Source organism: Barbus barbus (assembly GCF_936440315.1).
Source record: "Barbus barbus genome assembly, chromosome: 2".
In the NCBI taxonomy this organism is placed as follows: Eukaryota; Metazoa; Chordata; class Actinopteri; order Cypriniformes; family Cyprinidae; genus Barbus; species Barbus barbus.
Window position 1 is genome coordinate 8,416,048 of NC_136730.1, and position 12,780 is coordinate 8,428,827.

At 36.0% G+C, this 12,780-nt stretch overlaps 1 protein-coding gene across 3 annotated transcripts in view; it reads left to right on the top strand.

Annotated features, from left to right (window-relative positions):
- LOC306882056 (dedicator of cytokinesis protein 11) overlaps positions 1 to 12,780 on the top strand; it is a 74,251-nt gene that overhangs the window by 54,963 nt on the left and 6,508 nt on the right. For all 3 annotated transcript variants that reach the window (XM_079436489.1, XM_079436491.1, XM_079436490.1), the window contains 9 exons: positions 1,351 to 1,566; positions 2,804 to 2,861; positions 3,802 to 3,908; positions 4,005 to 4,127; positions 8,184 to 8,297; positions 8,866 to 9,012; positions 9,315 to 9,525; positions 10,996 to 11,186; positions 12,400 to 12,497. In XM_079436489.1, the coding sequence (XP_079292615.1) occupies positions 1,351 to 1,566; positions 2,804 to 2,861; positions 3,802 to 3,908; positions 4,005 to 4,127; positions 8,184 to 8,297; positions 8,866 to 9,012; positions 9,315 to 9,525; positions 10,996 to 11,186; positions 12,400 to 12,497 (1,265 nt within the window). The remainder of the gene's footprint in view (positions 1 to 1,350; positions 1,567 to 2,803; positions 2,862 to 3,801; positions 3,909 to 4,004; positions 4,128 to 8,183; positions 8,298 to 8,865; positions 9,013 to 9,314; positions 9,526 to 10,995; positions 11,187 to 12,399; positions 12,498 to 12,780) is intronic.

A 12,780-nucleotide genomic window follows, 5' to 3' on the forward strand; every position in this document is an offset into this window, starting at 1 on the left:
GGAATTTAAAAATAGCACAGAGGAATCTGACTTGCCTGAACAGCTGTAACCTCTACAGCAGGGGTTCTCAAAGTCTACATTCAAAGGTCCAAATCTGAATTTTCATCAGTGTCAAAGGTCCGGAACAATTGGTTATTACAAAACGTGTTTTTAATAAACATACATAACATATAACAAATAAACACTCATTTAAAAAAAAAAGGTTCCCTTTGCATTCAAAATACTTTAATAACAAGTGCAAAAGTGGCAAAACAATTAATTTAAGTGTCAGCAGTAGAAGTCGACCTATAATGTTTTTTCTCTGGCCAATGCCGATATTTAGAAATCAGGGCAGCCTATGGCCGATATATGATGCTGATTTTTTGGGCCGATTTTCTCTTTTTTTCCCTTTATATCAAAAGAGAGTTTGCGTAAATGGTTATTGCAGGGCACAAGATAGTAATAGTAGTAGTAGTAGCCTAATTCATAGTAATAATACATGGCTCAAAACTTAAGCACCTTCTCAAAACAGTTCTAAAGCATGCTTTTTTGTTTATGTTTGCTGACAGACACCAGCGTTTCCCGCAGACTAGCAAATGCAAGTTGATTCTCTGCCAGCAGGAGGCGCTGTTGGAGCGTGATATATAGCTGTTTCCCCGGTAACGACTGTAATCAAACAAGCGCTACTTTATCAGCCATTACAGGAAAGACCAAATGAAAATTGACATCAAAGCTTTTCTGAAGAAAACGGACGGTTCTTTTAAAAGATACATTCATATAAAAACACCCGCGCAGCATTTTATTTTTGAAACGCGCAGTGCTCAGTTTATTCAACGAAGTATAAGCCTTTTGTAAAATCTATTTGTAGCGGTCAGTTTTGATATTGTGACAAGCCGCCACAAATAAATGTATACACTGGGCACTGCTATAAGACAAATTGCCATAATATAAGTGATAGCAAAACAAAACAAAAAAATAAAAATATTAGCGGTGAAATGTCGCCCGATTATGTCAAACGTCATACGCTCACTGGATGTCATGATGACAACAAATGTCATGAAGGAAAAGTTTCAATATCTCGCCTGCAATTTCAGACCTTCTCCAAAAGACATAAAAAAATAAGAATAAATAAAAAAATGATTTACACGTTTAACGTGCGTTTATCAAAGTAGGATATATAATTAGTGTTCTTGAAATATGAAATAGAAGCGGGTCCGGATTGAATTCCCTCCGGGTCCGGATCCGGACCGGAGTCCGGACTTTGAGAAGCACTGCTCTACAGTGTGCCAAAATGTCTTGCATGGTATTTTTGCTTCTCTTGGTTAATATTTGTTAACATTTGAAATCGATATTATCTAAATGTCTCCCCAGACCACCACGTTTCCATCTGAAGTGAAGGGTCTGACGATGAGAATTCGTACGGTTTTGATGGCCACTGCTCAGATGCGTGAGCACGAAAAAGACCCAGAAATGCTGCTCGACCTTCAGTACAGTCTCGCCCGATCATACGCCAGCACACCAGAGCTCAGGCGGACCTGGCTGGACAGCATGGCACGAGCACACAGCAAGAAGGGAGACTTCTCTGAGGTACGTTATTTTGTACATGTGATGCAGTGTTGTTTTGTTGGTCCAGGTACATTGGAAACGCACCTGTTTGGGGATTTCAGTTGCATCATACATTTTATGGCCGTAATTAATGGCAAACTGCCCTCTAGAAACCACCTCCTGGTTGTAACGTTTAGGTTATCCTTTAATCTTTGTAATTGCACCTGTCATGGCTTTTGCCTGACTGAACACTTTAACAACAGCTCACAAGAGACATTCAGTTTCTGTTTACATGATTTATGAATTATTTAATAATTGGGCTTAATCCGTTCCGTACTCTTCTGATATGTTTAGGTTAGCAGCAGTGTTTGATTCTTCATGTAAATATATCCCCCACAGAATGAAAAACAGGAACTGAATCGGAGTAAAGGTCACTTTCTTGCCAGCATTCTCTAATATTTTTTATTTTAGCCGCATACTGGGAATACATCCAACAATGGAAAAGATTATATAACAGTTGTTCCTTGTGCAGTGGATGCCATAAAACATATAAATGGGGATAGTTAAAAGAATAGATTGCCAAAAATGTAAATTTACTCACCCTCAGGCCATCCAAAATGTAGACGAGTTTGTTTCTTGATCAGAGCAGATTTGGGGAAAGTTAGCATTACATGACTTGCTCACCGATGGATCCTTTTGCAGTGAATGGGTGCCGTCAGAATGAGAGCTGATAAAAACATTGCAATAATCCACAAATAATACACACGACTCCAGTCCATCAGTTATCCTCTTGTGAATGTGAAGCTGTGTGTTTGTAAGAAACAAATCCATCATTAAGGCACTTTACCTTTTTTATTTCATTTTTGGCAAAATATTAGTCAAATATAAGTTTAAAATGTGTTGGATTTGTTTCTTACAAATATGCAGCTTTTTGTTTCACAAGACGTTAACTGATGGACTGGAGTCATGTGGATTATTGTGATGTTTTTATCAGCTGTTTGGACTCTCATTCTGACGGCACCCATTCACTTCAGAGGATCCATTGGTGAACAAGTGATGCAATGCTAAATTTCTCCAAATTTATTCCTGTGAAAAACCAACTCATCTACATCTTGGACGGCCTGAGGGCGAGAACATTTTCAGCAAGTTTTCATTTTTGATTGGACTATACCTCTAAATCAGTTGACATAGATTAAGACATTAAGTTCACTTCATTGTGTATGTGATTTGTTTTCTTAGTGATGTGAACCTTATTTTCTCTGCTCTTGTATTTTCACAGGCTGCTATGTGTAATGTTCATGTTGCTGCATTGGTGGCAGAGTATTTGCACAGGAAAAGTAAGTTTGCAAAGGTTTCTTTACTTTCAACAAAGGTTTCATGCTCATTTATTTGGCTAAAATCATTCTTCCTTAGATTGTGTCCTAAAAATCAGAGACGTAACTGTATTTTACACTGACTGACAAATTCAAATCAGAATGCATGTCTGACTTCATATTACAATGATATGTTTTTGTGTTGTTCATATATATATATATGAACAACACAAAAACAATAAATACCCGTGACTCATGTAATTTCCCTCATTTTCCTCATGCAAATACTGGTCCTGCTCAGGACAAACACTTTACTGTCCTAGTCCTAATGTGTGGTGCACAATGCAAATTGCAATGCAAAGTCTCAAACAATGTGTCTGAAGTATTGTGGATAGCATTTTAAACCGGTTTCTTTCTCTCACATTTTTATTTGAAATAAAGCATGCATTAAAACAAAATGTCTATTTTACAAAACCAATTAAATAGCCAACAAATTTTGTTATTTGCTAGCAGTTTAGAGGTTTGTGCCACCCTAAACTTCTACAGTATAAAACTAAAAGAATGTCACAGGTCCCTCAAATTTGCATAACTAGAAACCAGAGATAAAAATGGTATTGTTTAAAGGACTGCTGTATATTTCTCAGAAGTCATGTGTTGGTAACAGTGATGCAGTTATTTTATAATCCTAATCATCAGCTTTTCATGAGTAATCTTTAAGAATGCAATAGCTTATGTACCATGGTCCCAAACTGTATTTACACACACTGAAAAAAGTGTAGTAAGATAAAAATGTGTTAATGTCAGACCTTCTTTGACGTCTTTATTTTAATGAAGCATGGCACAAGCAAAACAATTCGCAATTTTATTAGGTTTAAATGATAAATCAAGACTTGTTGAACACAGTATTAAAAGTTTTTGCTAGTCTTAATATAGTGGTATATATTCTGTTATCTTATTGTTTCAGAGCTGTTCCCGAGTGGACTGGCAGCTTTTAAGAAAATCACCCAGAACATCGATGAAGAAGGAGCTATGAAAGAAGATGTAGGGATGCAAGATGTGTACTACACTGAGGTAAACAATGCCGACAGATCAAACCCATAAAAGACCATACCAGGAATATGTTTGACAAACAAGTGCATTTGTGAAACAGTTGTTCTTGTGTGACAGGATGTCCTGGTTGAGCAGTTGGAGGTGTGTGTGGAGGGTCTATGGAAAGCTGAGAGGTTTGAGCTCATAACACACATTGCTAGACTCATCATACCAGTTTACGAGAAGCGGCACGAGTTTGAGGTGAGAAATGATGCTATGCAGATTCAAGAAATGTGTTCAGTTTCCTTTGGCAAGTGCTAGTTGCCCAATTCTTTTCTTTCACAATGCTGTGACTTTGTGGCACCTGTGTTTTTTTTTTTACCAGTTTTTTTATCATTATAAACACATCTTGATCTGTTTCACTTTCTCTTCTCAGTTAATGTGGCAAAATTATGTGTGAATTTTTTTTTTTTTTTGAATGAAGTATGAAAAAATCCCCTACATATCTAGGGACCAGAATATCATAGATACTTAAAAGTATTATTTTAGTACTATTTATATACTTTTACAGTATTTATTAACATTTAAATTTAAAATTATATTTAAAATATATCTTTTTCTATAATTTTATGTACTTTTGTCTTTTTTTTTATATATTTATATTTAGCTTTAATCGTTTTTTTATTTCAATTGTAGTAATTTTAGTAGGGGTGTCCGACTAAGAATTTTTATAGTCGAATCGGAAATGTCAAATCTTGCCGATAGTCGACTGATAGCCGAATCATATGTTTTGTGGGCGGGACAAAATATATTACCAAGAGTCAAGTCAGACATTCGACAGTCATCACTGACGTTAACACACAGGGAAAATGTGTAACGGACGACGTGCCGAAACAGACGGGGTAAATAATGTTTTATGTATTAATTAAAATAGTTAACATTTAAACGTCAGCGAAACCCTGATAAGAATTCACAACATTTGTTACAACAGTGCTCTTGTTATACCGTTATGAATTTGACATAGTTATTAATGTTCTGCATTTCTGTTTTGAGCTGCGCGTGCTTAAGATGACCAATAGAATGAAGCATATGATAGCATTTTTTTTTAATCAATGGGATTTAACTCATTTATCTCATATTGAATACTCTTCGTTATTTATACAACATAACGTTAATATTACGACTTATAGGCTATCTGCAAAAATGCCCTGAGTGCAGAAGTGAACGTGTCTGCGCGGCTCTGAATGAACTCCTTTTGTGGACGCGTTCTTCACGCAACAACGTGCAGAAACACGGCAGCTAAACTCTAAAACTTCACAGCGTTTTATTATAATAGTGTTCTCATTATAATGTTATGTATATGGCAATCCCAGTCATATTCATTATTAATATTATTGTTGTTTGTCCTGTTCGTGCTGAAGAGATAATCACCGTAGTACTACAATGAAGCGCTTTACTGCTGCGTAACTCAACCAAATGCATCTTGTATGAGATAAAGAATATACACGATATACAGTGGGGATCGAAAGTTTGGGAACCCCTTGCAGAATCTGTGAAAATGTGGATAATTTTACCAAAATAAGAGAGATCATACAAAACGCATGTTATTTTTTATTTAGTACTGTCCCGAGTAAGATATTTTCCATAAAAGATGTTTACATATAGTCCACAAGACAAAAAAATAGCTGAAATTATTAAAATAACCACATTCAAAAGTTTGGGAACCCTTGGTTCTTAATACTGTGTGTGGTTACCTGGATGATCTACGACTGTTTTTTTGTTTTGTGATGGTTGTTCATGAGTCCCTTGTTTGTTCTGAACAGTTCAACTGAGCACTGTTCTTCAGAAAAATCCTCCAGGTCCTGCAGAATCTTCAGTTTTCCAGCATCTTTTGCATATTTGAACCCTTTCCAGCAGTAACTGTATGATTTTGAGATCCACCTTTTCACGCCGAGGATGATTGAGGGACTCAAACACAACAATTAAAAAAGGTTCAAACATTCACTGATGCTCCTGAAGGAAACACGATGCATTAAGAGCCGGGGGTGAAAACTTTTTGAATTTGAAGCTCAAGGTAAATTGTACTTCATTTGTCTTCCAGGAAACATGCAAGTATCTTCTGTCGCGTCAGAAGGGCAGTACTAAATGGAAAAATATGATATTTCAACAAAATAAGAAAAATTTGGACATCTTCATCCTGTTCAAAAGTTTTCACCCCCCGGCTCTTAATGCATCGTGTTTCCTTCAGGAGCATCAGTGAATGTTTGAACCTTTTTTTAATTGTTGTGTTTGAGTCCCTCAATCATCCTCAGCGTGAAAAGGTGGATCTCAAAATCATACAGTTACTGCTGGAAAGGGTTCAAATATGCAAAAGATGCTGGAAAACTGAAGATTCTGCAGGACCTGGAGGATTTTTCTGAAGAACAGTGCTCAGTTGAACTGTTCAGAACAAACAAGGGACTCATGAACAACCATCACAAAACAAAAAAACAGTCGTAGATCATCCAGGTAACCACACACAGTATTAAGAACCAAGGGTTCCCAAACTTTTGAATGTGGTTATTTTAATAATTTCAGCTATTTTTTTGTCTTGTGGACTATATGTAAACATATTTTATGGAAAATATCTTACTCAGGACAGTACTAAATAAAAAATAACATGCGTTTTGTATGATCTCTCTTATTTTGGTAAAATTATCCACATTTTCACAGATTCTGCAAGGTGTTCCCAAACTTTCGCATGCCACTGTATATATAAACCAGCCAAAATGTTTTGAAATCACTTGTACCTGATGCATCGAAAAAATCCAGTCTTTAACTCTGTCTGTGTCAGTTTGAGTCACGTTAAAGATTTAAATCCCTGCCCCCAAGATGCTCCTCTGCCGGTCATGGGTTATGGAAAGTGAAACTTAAATCTATAGGTGTGGTTGGATTTATCCACGCACGTTAAAATATTTATGTAAAGCTTCTTTCTTTTCAGATTCTTATTTACAGCATTATCATAATAGGTTTTATATTAACTTATTGGGAGAAAACTGGTAGTTCTATGTGAAATCAGACATTTGAGCACACCCATAAAGCCAAAATGGCATGATCGTAACACCCCGCGAATATTCGACTGTGAGATTGGGAGTCGAATCAGGCTCCTCCTATCGAAGCATAGAATCGTCGACTATTCGGGGTCACCCCTAAATTTTAGTACTGCAACTTATACAGATTTAAGTTGGCTGCTAAGGCAACATTTGTCATTTTCATTTATTTTAGTTTTATTTAATGATGCACTGCATGTTAGTAAGCACAACAGAGCATCCTCATAGCAATGACTTGGCAAACCCTTGTTCGCATAAACCACACATTTTGTAACTGTAAGAAACCTTCTGTGAAGTGATTAAGAGATATCATCCTCTGCCTTCTATAGCCACTGTTTGGAAAGCCATTCATAAACAAACTCTTCTACATGGAAACTTATCTCAGTGCCAGCGCTATCGTGAGCATTTTGATCCTTCCAGAAGTCTGTTCTTTGTTTAAAACTGTTTCCACCAACAGACACGCATGTAAATCATAGACTTGGATGCAACATCTTGAGTCGTTTCACTCCATTAAATAACAACAAAAGTGTGTGATAGTTATCGCATGGCTTTTTATGGAATTTCTTTAAATTAAAAGTTGTTAAATGATTGATCATGTTCTGTAAATGGAGTTAGTAAATGTAAAATAAGTCATGCGTTAAAATACTAGTCTTTATATTATGCTAGCAAAGGTGAACAAATAAGAAAACCAGTGTTTCTTCCTAATCACTTCCTCCTTCTTAGTCCCAAGTAATTTCCATAGCTTTGTCTTTCGCTGTTTGAATAAATGGCACCACAGAGCCGGACAGGATGTTTTATTCAAAAATATGTGTCATAAAAGAACACTCATATTTTTTTTAACCAAAGCCAGTTTACTCTACTCTAATAAAGAGTCGGTTCTGAGGAAAACTGTTTGCAAGAGACTTTATGTACCTCTGCTAACAGTGACGCCCTTATTAAAGTTAGGCATACTTATTGAAGTTTACACACTTTAAAGTTGACATACAGTTGCAGACTTTGTCTAGTGATTAGTGGTTAGTTCACTCATCATATCTGACTTGTCATTTCCTGCTCTTGTTCCTAGTCCTTTCTTATTAATCTCTTTTTATGTTAAAAATGTGTTAAATCTGTAAAATTTGACACTTTTCACAATTAATGTTAAGGAAGCCAAAGATGATAGATTCAAGCGAAAAGGTTAAAAGAAATGAAAAGTGCATGACAATGACATGCTACTCTCTTTCTCCTGTAGAAACTGAGGCGATTGTATGACACACTGCAGCGAGCTTATGCGAAGATATTAGACGTGATGCAGTCTGGCCGACGTCTGCTGGGGACTTACTTTAGAATCGCCTTTTATGGGCAGGTGGGTTCAAATGATAACATACCACACGATACTACATGCTCAGCTTTGACTTGCTTTTAGCTACCACTTCCCAAAATGACTTCTCTGTGTAAGCCATTGATATCATGTATCTGTTTCATGACTGATATTGCACACGAGACATCAGTGTCTAGACATTGTCAGGCTTTGAGATTAATCTATTTGGGTTCATAAAGTGATGGCAAAAATATGTTTTGAGAAGAAAGCGAGTGTCACATCAAGCATATTTTTACACTGCTGTTCAAAAAATTGTGGTAGGTGACCTTTTTAATGTTTTTTTGAAAGATGTCAAAAAAAGTACATTTTTCTGTGATGTCAAAGCTGAATTTTCAGCGGTTATTACTTCAGTCTTCAGTGTCTCATGATCCTTCAGAAATCATTCTAATACGCTGATTTGCTGCTCAAGAAACATTCCATATCTGTCTTGAAAACAGTTTTGCTGCTTAGTATTTTTGTGGAACCTGAGATGCATTTTTCAGGATTCTTTGATGAATAGACATTTAAAATACGATTTGTTAATTTTGTATTTTTATTTATTTTTGGATCTCAGGGCTTCTTTGAAGAAGAGGATGGAAAAGAATACATCTACAAAGAGCCAAAACTCACAGGTCTGCCTGAAATTTCCCATCGTCTCATAAGTCTCTACGGAGAAAAGTTTGGAGCAGAGAATGTCAAAATCATCCAAGACTCCAACAAAGTAAGAAATCATAACATTTCTGTCTTAACTGTCCAGCTTCCTGTATTGTGCTGAAATGGATGTGAAGAGCAGCTCATCCGAGTCATCGTCTGGGAAAGACTTGTTTATGTTAAGAACAAACAAACGTCTAGCTTGCAGTCTTTGCATGTTTTTGAATAATTCATTTCAAAACTACTGAGCATTGTCATTATATGATTTTTTTTTTTTTTCCCAAGTTTCATAATGAACTCTACCATCTCACTTTCTTTAAATAAAAGAAACCACACACAACACACACACAAACTTGCTTATCTTACCCACAGGTTAACCAGAAAGATCTAGACCCAAAGTTTGCCTACATTCAGGTCACATTTGTCAAGCCCTACTTTGATGAGAAAGAACTGGCAGAGAGGAAGACAGACTTTGAGAAGTGCCACAACATCCAGCGTTTTGTCTTCGAGACTCCATTCACTCTAACAGGAAAGAAACAAGGAGGGATTGAGGAACAGTGCAAGCGCCGAACGATACTTACCAGTAAGTATGCAGACAGCAGATGTACTGGCATTGCTCCCAGTACATCATCTGAGATCTGAATCATTTTCAAACTTGTACATCAACTCTGCATTGTGTACGCGTCCACTTCACCTTTTAGTGCTTAAAGGAATAGTTCACCAAAAAATTGAACTTTGCTGAAAGTGTACTTGTCTTCAGGCCATCCAAGATATAGATGAGTTTGTTTCTTCATCGGAACAGATTTGGAGAACTTTAGCATTACATCACTTGCTCACCAATGATCCTCTGCAGTGAATGGGTGCCGTCAGAATAAGAGTCTAAACAACTGATAAAAACATCATAATAATCCACATGACTCCAGTCCATCAATTAATGCATTGTGAACTGAAAAGATGCATGTTTGTAAAAAACAAATCCATCATTGAGGTGTTTTTAACTTCAAACCAAAATATGAGGCCATAAGTCTTCATTCTCTGTTGTCCTCTCATATCAAAATCCTCCAACATATTTGTTTAGAACAGTTATAGTTTGCTTGTAAACAGTGCTTGATCTGTGCCTATTTCTCTTCTGATTCAGATGCGATTACTTTTCCAGTGGAGAAAGCAATATGATGGGTACAGGCCTTGTATTTTAGCCGGAAGCAACAGTTTAAACTAAACAAAAAGGTGTCAGTGATGGATTTGTTTATTACAAACAAGCAGATTTTTGCTTCACAAGACATTAATTGATGGACTGGAGTTGTGTGGATGACTTTTTGTAATGTTTTCATCAGCTGTTTAAACTCTCATTCTGATTCTCTAACTGAACAACCAGTTGTTAATGACATTTAAACACATATCAGACTTCTAAGCAGAAACAAAACAATGCATCTGTGAAGCATTGCTATGGTTACCATTAGTGTCAATCATCACAATTTCAGAAGTGACTTATGATTCATACACACATGGAATGAGCATTTATGGTATTCACTCTCACATTTAAATATGGTTGTCATTCCTGAAATCTTGTAGTGTGCACATGGCCCTTATTGTGTGAACAGGCGAATGCACACGCTAGTTGCAGCATCCATCTTCATAACCCCAAAAAATGTCATGTGTTTAATACTGTGTAACATTGGTTTAATAATTGATGAAACTAAGAAAAAAACTTTTCCATGTACAATGCCAATGACATGTTCCCCATTGGCCAAAGCGTGACTATTCTGCAAACTGGCACGCACATGTGTGACAACTTTTGTGAGCGATCTCAAAATATCGCTTAGATAATGACTCTTTTCAGACGGCTTCTTCAAACAGTCAACATTGACAACAGCAGGTGTGTGGCTAGCGGTGAACTCGCTGACTCTAATTGACAGTCAGTCATAGATGAAAAATTGGATATGCCACTCTCAGATCACTATCTCTGTCTTTTGTTTTGGTGATGTTGTTTGTATTCAGGATCAAAAGAATATTGTTTTGTTGACTGCGTGTGTGTGTGTGTGTGTGTCTACAGCGGCCAACACATTTCCCTATGTAAAGAAGCGCATCGAGGTAGTGGGAGAAAAGCACTTGGAGCTGAAGCCGATTGATGTAGCAATAGATGAGATGAAAGAGAGGAGCGCTGAACTTACTAAGCTCTGCTCTAATCAGGAGGTTAACATGATCACACTTCAACTCAAACTCCAAGGCTGTGTTAGTGTGCAGGTACTAGTATGCATTACACACTCAGGACCTTTTAGCACACTGCTGTTCAAAATTGTGGGGTTTTTAAAGGAATGAATACTTTCATATAGTGACAGTAAAGAGATTTATATATTACAAAAGATCTCTATTTCAAATAAATGTTATTTTGAGCTTTTTACTCATCAAAGAATCCTGAAAAGATCATTGTTTCCACAAAATATTAAACAACTGTTTGCAACTTTGATAATAATAAGAGATGTGTTTTGAGCAGCAGATCACTATATTAGACTGATCTCTGAAAGATCATGTGACACTGAAGACTGGAGTAATGATGCTGAAAATTCAGCTTTGCATCACAGGAATAAATTATTCAGAAATTTGTAATATTATTTCACAGTATTACTGTTTTCACTGTATTTTTGATCAAGTAACGCAATAAATGCATCAATATCATGATCTACAGTACAATGTTTAGTGACTCAGAATTAAAATAACAAGCAAAGCATAATTTTAAGAATATCAAGATTTTTGCGTGTGACTATTTTCATGACAGTAACCACATTTCTCCTTACTGTAATGCAAGAAATCTCATTCTCATAAATGTACTATGAAAAACTATTAATAATAATGATTTATCATCTACAATATGTTTATAAATACGGGTAGTATTTGTTATACTGCCTCCAGTTTAAACAGGTTTAAATTAAAGTATAAATATATAAATAAACATTTTATTACAGTTTGATTGTAATACTGTAATATCTGTAATATTGTCACTTTTGAGTTTTTCTTTGATTAACTTTTTACAATATGATTGTCAAATGATTGTAATATCAATTAAATCAGCTTTTTTTTTTCAATTAAATCAGCTTTTCCCCAACATTATAGTAAACAAAATGAGTTGTTTTTACGTTATGCCTCTACAATGACCAGGTTATTTTGAAATGTTTTTTTTTCTTCAGTCTTTGCTCCAGTGATTTTAAGACACACACGTTGATTGACACAATGTCAGTAAAGACAATCACATGCAAGCCAAATTTTCCCTCAAGCAAAACAAAATTCCTGTTAACGTGAAAAACTGTTGTTTTTTTGGGGGTGTTTTTGTTTTAATATGACCACATTTTGAGTGTAAATATTCTTGTGCATTGTAAACACAGTCGCTGAGAAGTCTTTTCATTGAAATTGATTTGCAGGCAATCTTTTCATGCATCTTATACTGTTGTTGGGCTTCTAGGTGAACGCAGGACCTATGGCCTATGCCCGAGCTTTTCTGGATGAATCCAAATCTGGTCAATCCAGTAAAAAGGTTAAGGAGCTCAAGGAAATATTCAGGTATGTGGTGTTCAGGTATTGCTTTCGCAGTTTGCTGAACTTAGAAAGGAAACAGAACCTACATAACCTAGAAAGGCATGGTTTGGTAAAACAACAGTTACAAGGAACCTTGCCAACACACATATATACATGGTTTCTAAAGTAAGATATAGATGTGAACGATCTATACAAATAATATCTGTAATTCTCTTATCAGTGAGCTTAATATTACTTTGGTTTGTTTTCTGTGAAATGTTCTACTTTTGTCTCACATTTGGCTGATCTGGTAAAGTCTTTAAGCGTT